This window comes from Nyctereutes procyonoides, unplaced genomic scaffold, assembly GCF_905146905.1.
Source record: "Nyctereutes procyonoides isolate TBG_1078 unplaced genomic scaffold, NYPRO_anot_genome, whole genome shotgun sequence".
In the NCBI taxonomy this organism is placed as follows: Eukaryota; Metazoa; Chordata; class Mammalia; order Carnivora; family Canidae; genus Nyctereutes; species Nyctereutes procyonoides.
Window position 1 is genome coordinate 41,775,731 of NW_026575049.1, and position 20,389 is coordinate 41,796,119.

Genomic DNA, 20,389 nt, shown 5'->3' on the forward strand with positions numbered 1-20,389 from the left:
ATCAGGCTGTTAGCTACCCTGATCTGAGATTTCATAGCCCAAAGATCACTGTCAGTAAAAGGCCCAGTAGCAGAGATCAAAATAAAACTACCAGCCTCCGAGAAGAAAAAAGATGGATGGGCATTCTGGTTGTCATGGGGCACAGAGAATACATGAAACAAGAGGAGACTGGAGCAGATGACCAAGGAGAATGCTAAGGAGTCAGGAGTTGATCCCTAGAGAGGAAACAGAAAGCCATTAGAGACTTGAGAGGTGGAGTGCCAGATTCTCCGTCCCACTTAATGAGTCTTTCCTAAACTGCTTAAAAAACAGAATAACATGAAGGGTAATTCAGGAAAGTTGCTTCATTGGGATGTTGTAACATATCTATCTGAATTCAACAGAAAGCCTTCCAAGTGGTCCGGAATTTACACCACAATGTCATGTATTTTTACCTTAAGTGTTTAAGAACTTATAAATCCTGTTTAGCTCAGCAAAACTCAATATGGGCAGTAAAGGATCAAGGGACAATCAACTAACTTTTGCTATTCAATTAAACCATCAAGGTTGTATAAATTTCATGACATGAAATTTAATACCAAAATACCTCTGTAGTGTGAGTGGCTTTTAGCATACTTACGGTATATAATCCTCCTCCAGCACTGAGTCCTCTATATCAATTGATGACCCATTCCAGGTCCAGTAGACAAAGTCACTAAAGTGGCCACTGACGTTGCACACCAATTGTAGCTTGGATCCTGTGAGGCAATGTATTTTTAATCATAGCAATTGATTTTTAGCTGATCTACCTAGATTAATAAGTGGCTATTGAATAAAAATTTTAAATTATAGAAAAGTACAAAGAAAACAAATTGCCCTTAAACCCACCACTTGGAGAAAACCATGATTAGCAACCTCATGTATCTCATTCCCTATCTTCTCTGTGTACACATGCAATTTTTTAAATGAAGTGTTGTCTACTATTTGTAAATATTGTATATTGGGAATTCTAGCTTACTTGACCAGCCTTCCAAAATAGGCCATTTCATGGCTGCTTAGTATTCCATAATACAGATATACTATGATTAACAATTTTCCTAATGCTAAACATAATTTGTTTCTAATTTTTTCATTATTAGGATTAATATTCTAATGACCATTCTTGTACATCAATACTATACATATCCTGAAGTACTACTTTGAATCTGGAAGTAGAATTGAGTGAGATACATATTTAAAAAGCCAAATGAGGCTGTACATGCCCACACTTTGTCCAGTAGTGTATGTGATTGTCTTCTACCCCCAAAATCTCCAGATTCCAATTATTTTTGTCATTGCCTAAAAAGAGAAGGAAAACTTCCATTTAAATTTTCATCTGCATTTCTTGAAATCACAGTGAACGTGTCTTTTTTAAGTTTGGTATTCATTTGCCTTTACAAATTGCTTATTATACCCACTGTCTATTATTTAGTTGATTCTCATTTAACTTCACTGCCGTGTGGTAGCTCTTTATTCATTGAGGATATTAACTCTTTATCATGCATGAAAACTATTCCAAATACCACTTAGAGTTCATTGCTTTCATTTTCATTTTTGTTTAGGGAAATTCTTTGGTGTAGATATTTTTATTTTTTTATTCAAATTTCTGTTTCATCTGTTTTCACAATTTTTTCTAAAGCTCTACCACCAAATCAGAAAAATACCCATGTATGTTTCACTGATATATATATAAAATGTTCCCCTTTGTTTTATTGTTTTGATTGTTTTAGTTCTTTACTCTGTCTAGAATATAAATGGGTATGGTGTGAGGGAGAGATTTAACTTAATGTTTTTATCCAAATAGCTGATTGATCCTTTCAGAACCACTTACTGAGTAACAATTTGTAATGCCACTTTTATCAGAAAATAAATTATTTATTTGGGACTTTCTTGGTTGATCTGAATGTATATACTGATTCCAATTGTACTAAAATCTTAATTATTTCAGCTTTAGGGTAAATGTTAGTATTACTTAGAGCTCTTCTTCCAAATATTGTTTTAATAATCTCATCATTTTAATCCTCTGGGTGATTTTTAGAATCTCTCGCCAACTTTTGAGCCCATTCATATTTTTATTGGAATTCCATCAGAACTATAATTTTAAGAGTCTCTGTCTTTACAATTTCCAGTTTTCCCTATAAGAAAAAACATACACTTCTATTACAGTTGTCCTTAAATTAGTGTTGATCAAGATTGTATTCATTATTGTTCCCCTTGGAGACTTTTAAGACATTTTTATCCTAATTGCCTCCCTCCCCCATGAATTTTTAATACCACAGACAAACAGTATATTGCTTTAGGTTTTTTTCCACTAAGAACCAATTTTCTCCCCATTGGAAACAACATAACTCCCACTCCTCATCAATATATATGATTTAAATCTCAATTTTCCTGAGATATACGTCAGAATTTGGGGAGGGGGTTTCTCCTCTATAAATTTTATATATTTTTGAAAGATTTTGCTAAGAAATGTTATAGACATCTCTATGACATGTTGCAAATAGGAGCTCTTTCCCCATTATGTTTTCTAGCTGGTTACTGCCGAACAAGTTTACCATTTTAGAATGGTAATTAATTTTACTCATTTGCTTGCTGTTACAAATATTTTGTTTATTTTAATGAAGTTGGCATAGACAATGTACCTTTAAAACCCATATCCCCAGATGAAAAAAAAGTACAAATAAAATAAAAAAGAGCAGTGTTCTGTTGCATATACTTCTGCATGAATAACTTTATTAACTGCTTATGAAAATCAGGAGTTTTCAGAGATCTTCTGAGAAGATTTTTCTTTAATCTTAATGTTTTCTCTTCAGTGAAGCCATCACTGGAGTCAGTCCCTATTCTCACCATCTTTCTGCCACCTCGACTCCAATCTGATATTCCTTTTCTTTGGGGCCAGACCCTCAGGTTTTAAAAGCAGCTTTAAGTCAAGCAAAGGCCATTTTCCACAGGTCGGTTCTCTGAGGAACTTCCATCTCCCACCGAGAGCCATAAATTCAGGAGGGAAGCGGTCAGGTGTCAGATTGCCGTCAGGGCCAGTTAGGAAGCCACGATGAGCACTAGCACTGGTGGGTCTTATTTACCACAAGCTTAAAGACACATAGTCCTGGAAAAGGCGGCCCCTCTGTGCACACACATAATTTGTAAAAAGGAGCGGGCAACAGGAAGGGTATTGAGGTTTCATCACCAACACTCAGCACCATGAAAACAAATTCTAATGACTGATGGACATCGGAATTCAAATCACCAGATGTTTTAAGGAGGTGAGGCGCCAGCCTTTAATTGTATCTTGAATAGCACATGACAAAAGAACTATTTTTAAAAAATAAAAAAAAGGACCAAGGGCAAAGAAGAAAAGATAAAAACAATATCTAAACTCATGGGATGACCCCATTTGTTCCTGACAAACTTCCATCACATCTTCCTCCGCTCCCAACTCCCTTGGACTGTGATTCTCAGCAATCCTCTGACCTTCAAAGAGAAACCTGAGTGAATTCACTGGAACATCCAGTCTTTGACAGGATGGTTCTTTGAGTTTCTGGAGATGTGTCGTCTGCCATCCTCACTTCAAAGTGAATCTCACTGCCATCATGTCCGATGACTCTGAGTTTAATGCATGCTCTTTCCTTCTTATCCCTTAAATCCCCATTTGAAGGTTCTGCCTCCTGGTCAGACATGGTGATGATGGCTTCACCCAGAGTCTCATCCACACAGCAGTGGCCTCGGGGAGGCAGGACCTCGCTCGGAGATTTACAAATCCATCTCTTCCCCACAGCACGCCACCACAGCCGGAGAGACTTCCACTACACCTAGAATATTAATTTTGTATCTGGCCCATTAATAATATACTAACCCTAACTTCTCCCCCGTAATGCTCTTGAGGGTAATACATACATTATGTGATCTGCAAATAATAATAAAGTCCTTTTCTCCTTTACAGTAGGCCTGCCTTGGTTCTTTCATGTATGACTGTATCAAGTGGGTGCTTCTAGAATATGTTAAGTAATGTTGGTTATTTGGGCATTTTTGTCTTGCCTTGGCTTTGGCAAGAGGGTCTATGCCTGTAGAAGGTCTAACACTATAGTGGTTTATCATTAAGAATGCTAGTGACTATTGGTTTCAATCAATGCTCTTTATTAACTTAAGGAAGTATCCCCCAGCTCCTATTGTTCTAAGTTATTTTATTGGTAATTGGCATTGAATCTTAGCAAATGCCTGTTTGAAACCCTTCAGGAGAATCATATGACAGGGTGATGTGTGCATCTCACCAACATGATATATTGAAATATTTGTTTTCTTATATGAAGCTATTTTTTTAGATTTAGAGATCACTGCCCCCTGAACTTGAGAGCTCCAAACTGTGTACCTCTAGAACATGAATTCTTAATAGAAGCTACAGTCAACAGGGCAAAAAGTGGTTCTTGGGGAAAGGGCAAGAAAATCCTAGATCTTGCAAAGGTTTGTGGCCCTGCCAAGTGCCACGATACATCAACAGATATCTGTTGTCTATCTGGGCATTACGACTGAGGAAGGAGGAAGGGAAGAGGATTGGAGGAGGTAAGTGCCTTGTTAGGCTCTACAGGGGAGCATTAATGAGGAAGAAAAGGGTTGAGGAACACTACTCTAGATTCTACTGGTCTATATTTAATTGTGAGTTTTCACATCTTTGTTTATATCTACGAATGTCTTTATATTCCCTTCCACCAGGAATAACAACTTGGCCAAGTACAGAATCCACTCGTCACAAACTTCTACCTTCTAATCTCTGTACAATCATTCAAGGTCTTCATGCAGGTACTTTTACAGAAGAGAACTTTGTATTCCAGCCTGGCTTTTGGTCCTCCAATAGGAAAATCTGTTTTTATGTTTGGATCAATGGTCTTTAATATAATTTTCAGTGGAGGCAGAAATGTTCTATATTTGTGCTAATACAGAACTCACTGGCCACATATGGCTATTAAGCCCTTGAAATATGGCTAATGTGACTGAAGAACTAATTTTTAATTGAACTAATTAATTTACTCAACTTAAATTTACATGTACATAGCCACATACAGCTATTGGCTATTGCATTATATAGTGTAGGTCTGGATGCTTCTAAGATTGTGCCTTTGTTCCTGAAATAAAAAAATTCACTGACTTGATGGTCATTCCAGAAAAATACTTTTCCTTTTTGGTCTGTTATTGTACACTTCCGTCTAAAAGCCTAACTCTGGTCTTAAGAAATCCATTCTGGGGATGCATGGGTGGCTCAGTGGTTGAGTATCTGCCTTTGGCTCAGGCTATGATCCCAGGGTTCTGGGATCGAGTCCCACATCAGGCTCCCTGCAGGGAGCCTATTTCTCTGTCTGCCTATATCTCTGCCTCTCTATGTGTGTCTCTCATGAATAAATATATAAAATCTTTTTTTTTTAAAGAAAGAAATCCATCCTGTGCCACTCAGAAAAATTAGATTTTTCATTTCTAGTTCTGTTGAACTTAGCCTTTGGCTGGTGCTTTTATAAGGACCCACAGGAAAGTGAGGGTGGACAAATCAGACATGGCTAGATTTCTGCCATGAGAGGCAGGAAATCCAAAGAAAAATTTTAAGATATAATCTGTGCCACTTGCCCACTAATTATAGATCTATTTGGTAAACGGTTTCGGTTATGTGAAGTAAACGTAGAGTTTATCTTAATCATGACTTCAAAATAATGATTTCAGCGTATCCTGACTGGTACCCACTTACCCAAACTTGCTTCCACTGTCTCATTAGCTGGACTCACAATTATAGGCCTCACAGGCTTGTGTTCTTCTGAAAGACAAACATCCGCAGGGCTTCTTAGTCTGTTACAGATCAGAATCTCGACTGGTGACAACTGTTAGCAAAATATACCACATGGCATCTGGCCAGATATTCCCACAAGTCCCCAAGGCATAGACAGTAGGAGGCAGAAGGTAAGAGTTGTGAAGGAAGGAGACCAATATAGGCGACAGCAAAACCACAAATACATGCTACCCAGCCTGGTGGGCTCTGCTGAACCTGTTGAATATGGTGCTACAAACACACACCTCACCATGATTCCAGAAACAAGTGCCTCTCTTAAAGCAAATCAGGAAAAACAAATAGCTGTGGAAGGGTACCTCTGTGGATGAAGCACAGACCATCCATGATATACCTGCTTGTATTTAGTAATTATAGTAATGACCTAAGAGTGGAATGTCCAGCAATTTGGCATAATTTAAGAAAATGGGCAGAAAAGTATCAAGGAGCTCCAGAAATTCATCTAAGTTTTATTTACAAGAAGATTGACTTCAAAGGTAGATCTGTGGCCAAGCCTGAGAAATTATGAACTGGAATGCCCAGTATTCCATCAGAGTCAAGAAAGAAAAGAAAGAAGAAAGAAAAAAAAGAAAAGAAAAGGAAAGAAAGAAAATAAAAGAAAGGAAAAGAAAATAAAAAAGAAAAAAGAAGAAAGGTAAAGGGAAAAGGAAAAGAAAAAGAAAAAAGTAAGTTCCATCAGAATGGGATACTGTCTCTTTTGTTCCCTAATGTATACCTAGAACAGTGCCAGGTGCATAGTAAATGCTCAATTAATATTTTAAAATTCCTTTATATTTGTTTTACGAAAACAAAATATGTTTTGTTTCCAATGTTCTAATACTCTCTTTTGTGATTAAATATATTATTTCTACAAAAGGGACCAAAAAAGAAGACAGAGAGTATTTAAAACATATTTGACCTATTAAAAAAAAATTCCCTGGGCAGCCCGGGTGGCTCAGCGTCACCTTCAGCCCAGGGCGTGATCCTGGAGTCCTGGGATCGAGTCCCACATCGCGCTTTCTGCATGGAGCCTGCTTCTCCCACCTGTGTCTCTGTCTCTCTCTCTCTCTCGAATAAATAAATAAATAAATATTTTTAAAAATAAAAATAAAAATAAAAAAATTCCCTAGTTCTCTCTAAAATTCTGTCTGCTGCTCTGGTTGCTGTATGTCAAGACAGACCAAGAAGAGGTACCTAATGGTCAGAGAGAAGCTGCTAAAAACTCAGGATGGTAGTGATATAAGGACTGTGGAAAATTATAATTCACTGATGCTTGCAAGACCCAGGCAAGGAGTTAATTTTGATTCAATAAAATTAATGTTTGTGAAATACTAATTATTAGACAATTGAGAAAACGTAGTTATACATAGGGTGATCATATTTTGGGTTTACCTGAGGCAGTCCCCATTTATGCCTGTTGTCTCAGGATAGTTACTAATAAGGTCCCCTTTAACTTTTAAAGTTCTAGTTAAAGTAACTCTTCTTTTATTACTGAAAGCTTACAAAATCTAATATTTACAGAAAGGCTGAGCATTTTGCCCATCCCCAGGTAATTTGTAGGAGGGCATTTTCTTATAAAATAGCTTTTAAGGTGAAACATAGTTAATAGAGAACTGAAAGCCTCAGGAATATTTACAAGAATAATTATCATATGTCTATTTCTTTCTTTTCTGTTTTGCACCAGGCACATGATCACAAGCTGAGCGTACTTGATCTCTAATCTGCCCAATAACCTGGGAAGGTTGTATCATCTTACAGAGGAGGAAACAGGCTTAGAGAAGTAAAGTAACTGAGCTAACACGAAACTTATAAGAGATAGAGTGCACTCTGGGAATGCAACATATTCCAAAGCCCATTAGTGTCCACCCCATCAAGTCAGTGTTCCTTACTGCTAGATACTCAGTCCTCCCAAGTGAAAGTGCTCAAAATTGCTCTTCGTCTTATACCAGCCACAGGGAACCCCAGAGCTCTCTGGAAGAACCATCGTTAGCCATACCAAAGAAAAAGGCTCTTGCTTCAGTTGGAAAACATAGGTCCTAATGTTTGTCTAATCAGCTCTGCATCTGAAGCAAGAATGCAAAACATGCATATAATATTAGCAACAAAAAAGCTAAAGCCATGTGACCTTTGGCAAGTCATCGAGCCTCTCTTGGGTTTGGTTCCTCCCTGAACAATGAAGGTAATATTAGAATCATGGTTTCCAGGCCTTCGCAGATTCAAACTCCTACGACTGGAGCTATGACTTACCTATAGTAGTAAGTTCTATAACCCGGGTAATACGATATTGCTTTCCGGAGTATGTATAAAATGCTCCACAAGTATATTTCCCGTTATGCGCCGTAGTCACATTCGCTATGATGAGTCTATCTGTCAGTCCAATAAAGTTTATATTGTCAAGAAGCAGAGGTTTGCAATCCTAGATGGAGGAAGAGGAAAGACATAATTAAAACCAATTAATGATTTTCCCCAGCCTACCAGGAAAAGAAACTCCATTTTTTCACACTGGCAAATGTTTTATGTGGGTAGTGTGTGTAGGTGGTGTGTACAGATACAGATTATATATATATATATATATATATATATATATATATATACACACATATATACATATATACATATAAATCCAAACATATATGAATCAAAAGCCTCAGGGGAATTTACAAGAATAATCATCATACATGTGTTTATTTCTCCTCTATTTTGCACAGACACATGATCACAAGCTCAGTACATACAGGAATATATGACTATGTTCCTTGCGTACAAGTTTTAATACAGCATTTTTTTTGGCAATAGTCACAATTATATTCCCAGGATATTACATTCTTATGCCTATGAGACTTGCACTTTGAAGACGAGTGAAGACAAATTTACTCTGCAAGGAAAACATATTTGAGGGCAGACTGCTAATACCAGTTTCTTAGTAATGCTGTACTTCCTTTCTGCATTGATATTATTTATTTTGTATCTCTTTACCTCTACCAGATGATTCCCCATGTAAGCACCAAAAAACTGGATATATCAAAGGTACCAAAACATGACGTGCTCCATGGACTGCTAGCCAATCCACTTTTAAGACAGTTACAGAAACCACTCAGTTATGTAAGGACCATTTAATGTTTTTAACAAAACCAAAAAATAGTATCTTTTATAATAAATAGGGATCTCTCAAAAACTTTAAATTTATAATCAGCCTTATCTTTAAATATCCTTTATTTCTACTATACTTTTCTCAACTTTATCTCATCAAATAAAATTAACAGAAAGTAAGACTTTCCTTAAACTGCAAATTAAATGTACGCCGTCTTACAACCCTAAAAAAAATTCCCGTTAATTTCACCACGCAAAAGCAAACAATACATCAAAGTAAAAGTAGTCTGCAGATTCACCTTATTGTCTAAGGCAGAAAATTATTATTTGCTGCAAAAGTAAAATATCATATTTAATATAAAATTACCTTATGCCACTGTATTTTGGGAAGCTCATTTTTTTCATTTTTAAAAGAATCCATATAAGGACACACAAGTTGTCCATCTGCCGCAACAAGTAGTTTCTGTTTAAATACTGCTTCTGTGTTGTAACACAAGTTAGGCTCATGCTGTACAAACTTAGCAGTTATTTTAATTTTGAGGCAGTCAGTTGAATTCCTAAAATAAATCAAAATAGGTGAATTCAGCATAAAGATGTTTTTATCCTTAACTCTTGCAGGCACACAGAACACATGTTTGCAACGCATTAATACCTTTCTTACCTTACGACACAATAGTAATGTCCCGAGTCCTCCACCTTAGCAGGAACAAACCACAGTTTATCTTTGTGCTGATGAATCCTAGAGTCTACTTCCATAGATATAGGTGTCTTACTGTCATTTTTATACCAAATTATAGTGCCTTTCTCTTCATTTGGGTTTAAAAAACATGCACGGACATCAATTTCAAATGCAGATGAAACTAAAATTACTGGTTCTTCACGTTCCTCACATGTATCTTAAAAAGGAAAAAAGAGAACGAAGCAACTTCTGTGAAAAATTAATGTAATATCAACATATAAACACAGCAATTATAAAATACATCAATTCATATTATGTATGAGTTTTAACAGCTTTATGATTAAAAGCATCCCTTTGGAAGTCTGAAAGATTTATATTCAATTCCAGTCCTGTCACTCACTATCTGTGTGCCCTTGGGAAAGTTACTTAACCTTTCTATCCCCTCTTTATTCATCTAAAAATTGGTGCTAATGTAGCAGGAGAGAAATCTGCTTCAGTACAAAATGGACTGGATTTGCTCTCCCTCCTGAACAACTGAAAAAAGAAAAAATGGACCAAGTATATGAAACAATATTCAAGACATTGAACATCAAAGAACAAAGAACAGAAATACCAGAAAGATGGAAAACAAAGTAGGTGAGCCCTACAATTTTCCCAAATTATTGTCCAGAGAAAGATTCTAGGTCATGACATCACAAGGAGGAAACACAGGCAGAGCCCAGTCTTCTCTCTGAATGGAGAAGATAGAGCTGGAAATCCAGGTAAATCACAAGTTTGCAGGTCAGAGTACCAAAGGGATTAGAGCGGTATAGATATATATAGAGAGAGTTTTGGAGATCTATACAGTCTCCCTCAAGGTTTCCGCTGAGTACCAATTAGTGTAAGCACATAAGAAAACTATCCCAAGTCAGAGTGAGAATTGCCAAAAGGATTAGAGTGACTATCCACTGGAGCACATACTGCTGTTCTCAACAGCTAGAATGGAAAACTTATTAATCAGGGAGAGTACTCAGAGGGTTTTGACCAGCTATTTAGGCCTACAGTAAACCTTTTTCTGACTAATTAAGCTTTAAAGCAAAACCGGAAAGGATCAACTATTTCCAAGTAACAACCCTGTAGCAGAGCAGTTCAAGAACATTTTTAGTAATACAAAAATATCCAGCACCCAAACTGGTAAAATCTTCAATGCCTAGCATTCAATCAAAAATTACTAAGTATGGGATCCCTGGGTGGCGCAGCGGTTTAGCGCCTGTCTTTGGCCCAGGGCGCGATCCTGGAGACCCGGGATCGAGTCCCACGTCGGGCTCCTGGTGCATGGAGTCTGCTTCTCCCTCTGCCTGTGTTTCTGCCTCTCTCTCTCTCTCTCTCTGTGACTATCATAAATAAATAAAAAAAAATTACTAAGTATGCAAAGAAGCAGGACAATACAATCAATAAGAAGAAGAAAATAATCAGGGCGCCTGGGTAGCCTAGTCAGTGAAGCATCTGTCTTTGGCTCTGGTCATGATCTCAGGGCCCTGGGATTGAGCCCTGAGTCAGGCACCCTGTTCAGGGGAGTCTGCTTCTCCGTCTCTCTATGTCCCTCCTCCAACTCATGCTCATGCTCTCTCTCAAATAAATAAATAAAATCTTTAAAAAAAAAGAAGAAGAAGAAAAAAAATCAAAGCAGACCCAGAAATGACACAGATGATAGAATTAATAGATTGAAAAAGTAAAATAGTTATTACTATGTTCCATTTGTTTAAATACTATATCAAACATGATGAGTAGAGATATAAAAGATTTTTTTAAATTTCTAATGATGAAAACTATAATGTTGACTTAAAAAATACATTGGATATGATTAATGGCAGATTTGACACTGCAGAAAAAAAGATTAGTGAACTTCAAGGCATAGCATTATTAAATCTCTTTAAAGATAACTGAATGTTTAAAGCAAAAATTTTAAAAGTATTGTGAGATATATAACATATGAAAAAGTAAGATGTATAGGAACAACTGGACAAAGTTCAAGAAGGGAGAAGTGGATTTAATATTAAGTTTTTTATGGCATATGTGAAATAGCATAGTATTATCTGAAAGTAGACAGAGGCAAGTTAAAAATGGATACCATAAGCCTGAGGGCAGTAATTTTTTTAAAAAGACAAGTTATTAGTATAAGCCAGACAAAACAGATAAAGTGAATTATGACATACGAATGGCAAAAAAAAAAAAAGCACATGACAAGAAGTTCATTATCACTAACGAGAAAATGGAAATTAAAACTACAAACAGGGCAGCCCGGGTGGCTCAGCGGTTTAGCGTCGCCTTCAGCCCAGGGCGTGATCCTGGGGACCCGGGATTGAGTCCCACATTGGGCTCCCTGCACGGAGCCTGCTTCTCCCTCTGTCTGTGTCTCTGCCTCTCTCTGTGTGTCTCTCATGAATAAATAAATAAAATCTTAAAAAAAATAAAACTACAGATATTATTCCTTTCAGTATTAAAATTTAAAAGGTTGGCAATATCAGGTGTTGGTGACATACTGAACTTTCATTTACTGCTGGTGAGGGTATAAAATAGTACAACCGCTCAGAAGACATTTTAGTAAGTTCTCAAAAAGTTTAATATAAGCCAACCATATAACCCAGCCATTCCCCTCCTAGGTATTCACTTAAGAAAAATGAAAATATATGTCCATTCAAAGACCTGAACACTAACTGAATAGCCAAGAACTAGAAATTGCTGAAATTCCCATCAAATGTGAATGGATAAATATATGGTGATATACCCCTATGACAGAAAATTACCACGTAATAAAATAGTAACAATTTATATAATATGAATAGATCTCAAAAATAATTATGATGACTGAAAGAAGCCAGACCAAAAAAAAAAAAAGAACTGTCTCTTGACGGTTCTCAGCTGTGGGATCATAATGACTACATTTAACACCTCTTCTGAATGAAAGCCAGGATCTCCCATCACACTCTTCAGTCAGGAACAAAGTCAGAGGAGGCCCGGCCTTGACATTGAAGGCCTGGATTTTATTTATTTTTATTTGAAGGCCTGCTCTGATACGAGCTACATGAACGTGAGTTCTTAGCCTCACTGGGCCTCAGTTCCCCAATCTGTAAATAAGATAATGTACAATACAGTTCTGTGACCAGGGCTCTCCGTTCTGGAATTCAACAGAAACAGGTGAGGAAAAAAATGACTCTGTCAGGGAAGGTACTTCATGTATTTTAAATAAAAGAGTTTTTCAGCAAACAAGAATATGAGGAAATGCTTAACTTACCGGCTTCCAGAGAAGAAATGAGTATAGCTATGAAACAAACAAGCCTGAGTAACTCTTTCATATTCTCCTGGAAAAGAGAGGAATGGACACGAAACAAAAATGAAAATGTTACTACTTCAGAAAAATCTCTAAAACCATATACACTAACTCCCACCTGCCTCCACCCTCACCCCCAAGTCACAATGATGGGTTAGTCTCCGTACATCAATATGATCATGTTTCTGGTCAGAACTGGGGACAAATTCAAACAATTTAAGATTAACAAAACTTTTTTTTTTAAGATTTTATTTATTTATTCATAAGAGACACAGAGAGAGGAAGAGAGACACAGGCAGAGGGAGAAGCAGGCTCCATGCAGAGAGCCAGATGTGGGACTTGATTCTGGGACCCCAGGATCATGCCCTGGGCCAAAGGCAAGCACCAAACTGCTGAGCCACCCAGGGATCCCCAAGATTAACAAAATTTCTATCATCTGTCCCAATATTCATTTCCAATCTTGTTTCCCATTCAAATTTCCCCCAAATCTAATCTATATTATATCCAAATTATCTAAACCAGCTTGCCTCTAACTTGTGTGGATTTATTCTCCAGCTGGAATGCACCCCACTGCTAAGACCCACTTACAAAAAGTCTTCCCATACTTCTAGGTGCAGCTCAAAGATCACACCTTCATTTTATAAGAAAGACAAACTAAATTGTTTGTACCAAATGATTGACAGCTACCTAGAAACACAACAAAGAAGACTAAAAAAAAATAATAATAATAACAATATATAGAAATTGAATGGTTTTTCCCCCTCTCTGAGGCTTTTTATCTAACATTTCTACAGTGAGCGTGTACTCATCTTATCAAAGAAAACAACCAAAAACAAAGCCTCTCAGCTCCTGAGTGGTTTAGAAGGCCACATCAACATAGCATCAGCCTCAAAAGCTATCAGTCAGCGATAGGGCTATAGATTAAATTGAGGTCCTGGTAATTATGACCAACTGCATAACACTTTGCCCACATACATGGCAGGGGATGTAACCAGCTTAGGTACTTGACCGATGCTAGAAGGAAAACGTGCCCATTTCGATAAAACAATGGCACTAAAATAATATCAATTATTGATGAGAAAAAGAAAAAAAAATCACAATTTTGCCTACCCTTCTAAACTGCTCAATCCCAAATGAAGTTAAGTTTCAACACAGCCTCATTTTCCTTTGGAAAGTTCCTCGTGAGTGCTCCTGAACAGGGCCCTGACCATGACACGTTGTAAGTTCTGGACTCATACCCCTGGTGAACTTCTGCACAAATTGAGGACCTGTGAATCCCTCCTATTCAGTAGACCCCCAACTAAACTCATCTTCTCCCCACCTCCATGACAGGCACAGCATTGCCCCACCCCAGCCACACACACACACACCTACACACAAAACAGGAGACCCAGGTTAAGGACCCTGACGCAGCCGTCCCCAGAGCTCCTCTCTCACTCACCCTAGCCAGCATGTGTCAAGTGGCCCGGTTCACTCACCCACTGCTGACCCCTCCGGCTCAAGGAATCACCAGCTCTGCCTGGATTAATTATGGCAACAGGCCCCTCACTGGTCTCTTTGCCTATGGACATACACTACTTCCTTCCCATCCAGAGTCTACAGACTTACATTTACCAAATGATCTTTTCAAAACACCTCCACTAGCTCCCCAGCAAATTTCTTAGCCAGAGCATACAGGTTCTATGTATGGAGGCTCTGACTTACTTTGCCAAACTCAAGGCCCTGCCCCCCTGTCCCTCACCCAAGTCTGCAGTCACACTCCCCTTGCCCTGTTCTCCACCTCAGAGCCTCTGCCTTCACTGGTCCCCCTCCCTTCACCTGGCCACCTCCCTCATCTATCAGGTCTCAGCCCCATCACTGTCCTCCCACCCAGACCCATGGCCCAGCCAGGCCCTCCTCCTAGCCCCTGGCATGTCTCACTGCGGCTATCCCAGGCCAGGAAGCGTTGTGAGGGCAGGCACCGTGACAAGCCTGTCACTGCCACACATGCCACTGCACCTGGAACCCAAGCCCATGGGACGACAAATTAACCAAAGAAATGGCTATGCTCTCTAACCCAATCTCAAGGGCAATGTCCAGACTAAACAATGTAGTTTCATGTTTTAAAATCACCTGCCCTTTAATTTTTATAGGACATAAAACCTGTTTATATTATCTGTAGCTATAAGTCCATTACTAGCACAAGACATATTTTACTAAGACATCACTAATTCAGACTCTAATGGCGTGCAATCATTTGAGTATTAGCTGTAAAATGTTATAGTTAAGAAGTGGTATTAAAACACATAAAAGATGTCACAATGGGCTTTTTAAATAAAGACAGAAAAGAGGAAAAAAAAGACCTTCGAAGCATGGCAGACATCCCCTTTTATAGTTTCTTCAGTTTGCCCCACACATGAGGATGAGATCCTTAAGCCTGGCTCAAGCCTTGAAACCTACCTCAGCAGTAAGACCACATTCCTTAAATATCATGTAACTCTGACATTTTATTCACATAAATTGGCGTTCTCCCAGGTTCACCCACATTAATTGATTATCACATTTACTTCTAACCGATATTTAGAATATTGAAATAAGTCTAGCAACCTGGCTTACTAGCTCTTTCTGTAACTGTGTGGATGTGTATTTTAAGGCTTCATGAGAGAGAGAGGCAGAAAATAAAGGGTTAAAATATTTCCTGATGGCCAGTTCCAGGCCAATCAACTGCTCATGTTAGTTTATCTAAAACAACATAAAGACACCAGGAAACTAACTGAACAGTGCCAGCTGTTAGTTCCTGCAATTACAAGATCGGACTTGCTTGATTACTAAGCATGGGAGAAGAAAAGGAAGGTGCCAGGGTGAGTTTTATACAGATGATATCTGAAGATGTAATTCTGAAGTAATTGTAGGGAAATGCTGATTCGTCCAAGGCTAATGGCCTGCCACTGCCAGGCAGTGTGATGTTCGACACAATACCTCCCTGGGCCTCAGTTTCCTCATATGTACAGTGGGCAAGGAGTCAGATGATCACTGAGCAATTCCCACTCTGATAGTCTATAAAAAACACAAAAGCCAAGCCCCATGGGTACAGGTTTTATTCCACCTGCCCCCGAACTGCTCTTAGAAAAAGCGGAGGAGAGAGTGGCTCCTTCCTCTCAACAGGGGACCTTCTGAATCTGTATCAGTCCCCAGGACCTTAGGGCAAGAGGGTCAGCTCCAGGCCAGGAGATGGGGCCATATGTCCAAGGAAGGACAATGGGAAGGAAGGAGGTAAAGATACATATACCCAAGATCAAACTAGCCACACTCCTGACAAAAACAAACACAAGTCCCATTAGGCACCCCAAACAACACAGAAATTCCAAGGATGATGCCAAACCTGACTAGACTTGTACTGCCAGTAGTTGAAAGGGTGGCCAAGTAAGGAGGTCTCTCAAGAGCATCAGTGTGCTGCCGTATGCCAGGAAGAGCGCTAGTGCCAGAGACAATAATAATAATGACATAAAATAAGGAAATAAGAAGCCACTCTTCAAGATGGCCATAATTTAGGCATAAGCCACATGTGATCACAGATGCATCCCACACACCCCATCACTGGCACACTGGATCAAAGCTCAGCCTCTGTACTTTTAGTTCCGCATTTGACAAGATAGGGATGATGCCAGCAGTATCTGTCACACACAGCTATTGAGGATGAAATGAGTTGTCACATGTGAGGGTGTAGGACATTGGCAGGTGGTCACACTCAAATGTTAGCGATTATAAATCACCCCTGGTGCTGATGACAAGCACAAGTTTTGGTGAAATGTTTTCAGCTATCCATTCATCTCTTTATTCATTCACTAGTGAACTCAACAAATGTATATTGGATATCTACCACATGCCTGCATCCACACTTGGCCCTGGGAACAAACAGGAATGACGACCCTGAGTCTGGCTCAAGCAGGTCATTAGTCAGCAGGGAAAGCAGAAACATCCACAGAATTAAACAGTGATGCAGGGGTGGCTATGGGGAGAGGAATGCCCAGGGCCCTAAGTCAGCCCGGAGCAGGACTCCTGGATGAGGTATTACCTCAACCTCATGAGGTGGTGGGGAGCACTTGGGGGAGACCAGTCCCCTCCAGTTCTGGAGCATAAACCAAAGATGGGAAGCCAAGAAGCAAAGCTGGGGAGGCTGACAGTGCCCAGACTCCAGCCTGGCTCTGGAGTTAGGACTGCAATTTGTTTTTGTTTTAGATTTTTTATGTACTTATTCATGAGAGACACAGAGAGAGAGGTAGAGATGCAGGCAGAGGGAGAACCAGGCTCCATGCAGGGAACCTGACATGGGACTCGATCCCGGGTCTCCAGGATCAGGCCCTGGGCTGAAGGTGGTGCTAAACCGCTGAGCCACCTGGGGCTGCCCTAGGACTGCAATTTGTAGGTGGCAAAAAAAGAAAATCACTTAAGGTGTGAAGCCATAGAGTGGTGTACAATCAGATTCCATTTTTTATAGAAATCTTGGCACCCATGTGGAATATAAATCAGAGACAAGAGGGTAGGCAGGGAGAGCAGGTTGTCGTGAAAGGGTGTCGAGATGAGGGAAGATGGGACCATGAGCCAGCCTACAGTAAGAGACAGACAAGAAAGGGGGTGTATCTGAGACTCACTCAGAGACCAGCGAGAGGAGGGTTGACAGAGGGGGTCTAGGATGCACCAGCCCCGATTCATTCAGGTGGGGATCAGTGAGAGCCAGGCCAGGTAAGGACAGGTTCCAGAACAACAGGCAGCCCAAGGAGATGCCCTGGGTCTGCTGGGGCTAGCTAGCAGGGCTGCCAAATATCAAATCCAAGTGTCAGCTGATAGCTGAGTGATGCAGACACTGGAATGTGCTGGAACTGGACAGCACACAGTGCAATGACAGCCATCATCACAGAGGTCACAATCCGTAGTAGTAGGTTAGTCACCCCGGGAAAGTGGGTGAGCTGTGGGCCACAGACCCCTTCAGAAATCAGACAAAACCATGGAGCTATCCCAAAGGAAACTGTATGGACAAACAGAATGTGTTGTACACAACAAGAGATATGCCAGGATCACCTGAAGCTGAGGTCGGAGACTCCACCTATCTGTGAGAAAAGGCCGGCAGGCCCGAGCTGGGGAAGTAGCCCTGTTAGGTTGAAGATGGCCCTTTCTTGTGTGAAGCAGTCCTGCTTCGCAGGATGGAGTCTGCATCTTCAAGGGGACAAGTCCACCTGAGGAAGGAAGTGCACCTGACGGTGTGAGCTGCAGTGAAGAAGCTTAAAGTCACTGATCACTGTGCAGACCTCAAGAGGTATCCAAAAAAACCCCAAAACAAGCTGACAAAAAGGAGTCACACATTTAAAGATCAACATGTTCTACTGTCCTCTGAGGCTCAGAAAATCGAGTCACGGGGGTGAGGACTACCAAGAGGTTGATAATCACCATCTCTTTTGGAATAAACACACACAACCTGTCACATCCCACTGGGTCCAGGGATGCAGAAAGGTTGAATCACCTATGGGCAGCTCACCACTTTATGCACTTGGAGAACAGAGCTCAGAGCTCAGAGAGAAACAGATGCCAGGAAAAAATGAACAGGCCCTTTTTAAGAACAGGTACACTGTGAGTCCTCAGGCTTCCTTATACCACGCGTATCAATACTCCTGCCTTCCCAGTTACAGAATTGGAAACTTCCAAAAAGCTGAGCTGTGACTGCTCTACCTGTCATGTCCTGCAGACATTCCACCATTCATTCCCTGGTTTTACAGTTTACTTTTAACATTTTGGAGTCTGGTGGTTTTTTCCAGGTCTGATTCATTTCCTTGGGTCTTTGAAATGCTGGTAAGGCTGAAGCATAACGCCTTTTAATGTCCAATCAATAAAACAGCCTGACTAAGACAACACCGACACTCTGCTTAGATTAAATGGATTAATTACCACCTGATTGTTCATGTTAGATTGATGGGAAGGTACACAGCATAACATGAGGGGGTCAGAGGCACAGTGGCTTATCTACAGGATTCATAATACAAAGTCAAAGACTCCCTGATGTTCCTGGGTTCCTGGCCCCTGTCCTAGGCACAGCGCCCTCCCCACCTCCATTAGCATGGCTCAGGAAGGAGTGCAGCCTGGGGGTGGGGAGGTATAGGGGATGGCAGAGAAATTAAGAGGGGGAGAGAGGGAGGATGGGGGAAGGATGACACGAAATGAAATTACTTGGAAAGTCCAGGAAACGCTTTGCAGAGTTGACTTCCCAAGCCCCCTAAACCACTTCATTTTCTCTATTCCTCTTTGCCCCAGAAAGTTTTTAAAATAATTTTTATATTCACTGTCTCTTCTTCCTGTCCTCTGCTACTTGAATCACGGGTTCTTCTCCTTGCCCAACTGCAAGCACTCTGCCATTCTGCCTCCATGGTGCCCCCATGGTGCTTCCCGGAGCCGTCACTTGGTTCTTCCATCTGAGTCAGCCTGCTTCTTCTGGGACTTCTGACTAGCTGTGAGCAGATTCTGATCAGAGGCCTCTCCCGGGGGTCCCTGGAGACACCCTCTTCCTCCAGAGCCAGGAGCATCAAGTCACATAGGTTCTCCCTGGCACAGGGCCCCTTGCCTCAGACCTCTGGCTCTGAGACTCAGGGTTCGGGCAGTGGCTGTGGCTCTCCTAGTTGCTGGTCTTCTCTAATTGGGCCAGAAGAGAAAGATACAGAGAAGATCCTCTCCCTCTCCCATGCTCCGGTGAAGAGGGCCCCAACCTACTCATTGTGCATGTGGTAAGAGCTCAGGAAGGAAGGGAGGGAAGGGGGGATTCATCTCTCCAACATCTTCACATCAGACAACACACAGACAAAAATCTGGCTTCGAATCCAGAGAGGAGGAAAGGATGGAATACGGGTACTGAGTGTGAGTCAGAGAAGAGAAATGCAAGGGCAACCATTATGAGGCCGGGAACCACATTGGAAAAGGAAGATTACTACTTCAGGGGTTTCACAAGGGTGCACAGCCAGGAAGCCAGGGAGGACACTGAGGGAGAACAGAAGGAGGGAGAGCAGACGCTGGGAGCGACTCTCCCTGGCAACTGAGCAAAATCTGTTGTGATTTTTGAAAGTGGTTTCTGAGTAAAATTCAAAATATGTTTAGAAAGTATTAACAATCAAAACTGTCACAGATTTATGCCACTGTGGTGTTGTTTGGATGAATTTCCCCGCATAAAATAAAAGGATTAAGGAAGGGAGAGGACCAATGCTCTCAGCAAATTAGCAAGCCCTAACACACTGCTCCTTTCCTACCCCGAGGTGCGGTGATGTCTGTTTTACATATGAAATTTCCCGCCCTGCCTACCATCTCCTCCATAGCAGATTCCAGCCCTTGTGTAGAGGCTCGGTGGCAGCGCCTAGAGGTATTGATGCCCAGTGAGGGCAGTCAGCTGGGGCCTGGCACGACAGGCAGCCTCGACTGGTCACCCCTGCCCCTTGTCCCTAGAAGCCTGGTCCACTCACTGCCGTGCTCTGGG

The 20,389-nt window shown here is 40.6% G+C and overlaps 1 protein-coding gene and 1 pseudogene across 5 annotated transcripts in view; both read right to left on the reverse strand.

Annotated features, from left to right (window-relative positions):
• IL1R1 (interleukin 1 receptor type 1) overlaps positions 1 to 20,389 on the reverse strand; it is a 72,324-nt gene that overhangs the window by 8,418 nt on the left and 43,517 nt on the right. For all 5 annotated transcript variants that reach the window (XM_055328694.1, XM_055328696.1, XM_055328695.1 and 2 more), the window contains 6 exons: positions 12,865 to 12,931; positions 9,573 to 9,807; positions 9,279 to 9,468; positions 8,069 to 8,237; positions 5,747 to 5,812; positions 620 to 737 (listed from right to left, as the gene is read on the reverse strand). In XM_055328694.1, coding sequence (XP_055184669.1) covers positions 620 to 737; positions 5,747 to 5,812; positions 8,069 to 8,237; positions 9,279 to 9,468; positions 9,573 to 9,807; positions 12,865 to 12,931 — 845 coding nt within the window. The remainder of the gene's footprint in view (positions 1 to 619; positions 738 to 5,746; positions 5,813 to 8,068; positions 8,238 to 9,278; positions 9,469 to 9,572; positions 9,808 to 12,864; positions 12,932 to 20,389) is intronic.
• LOC129511739 (small ubiquitin-related modifier 1-like) lies at positions 735 to 3,816 on the reverse strand (annotated as a pseudogene).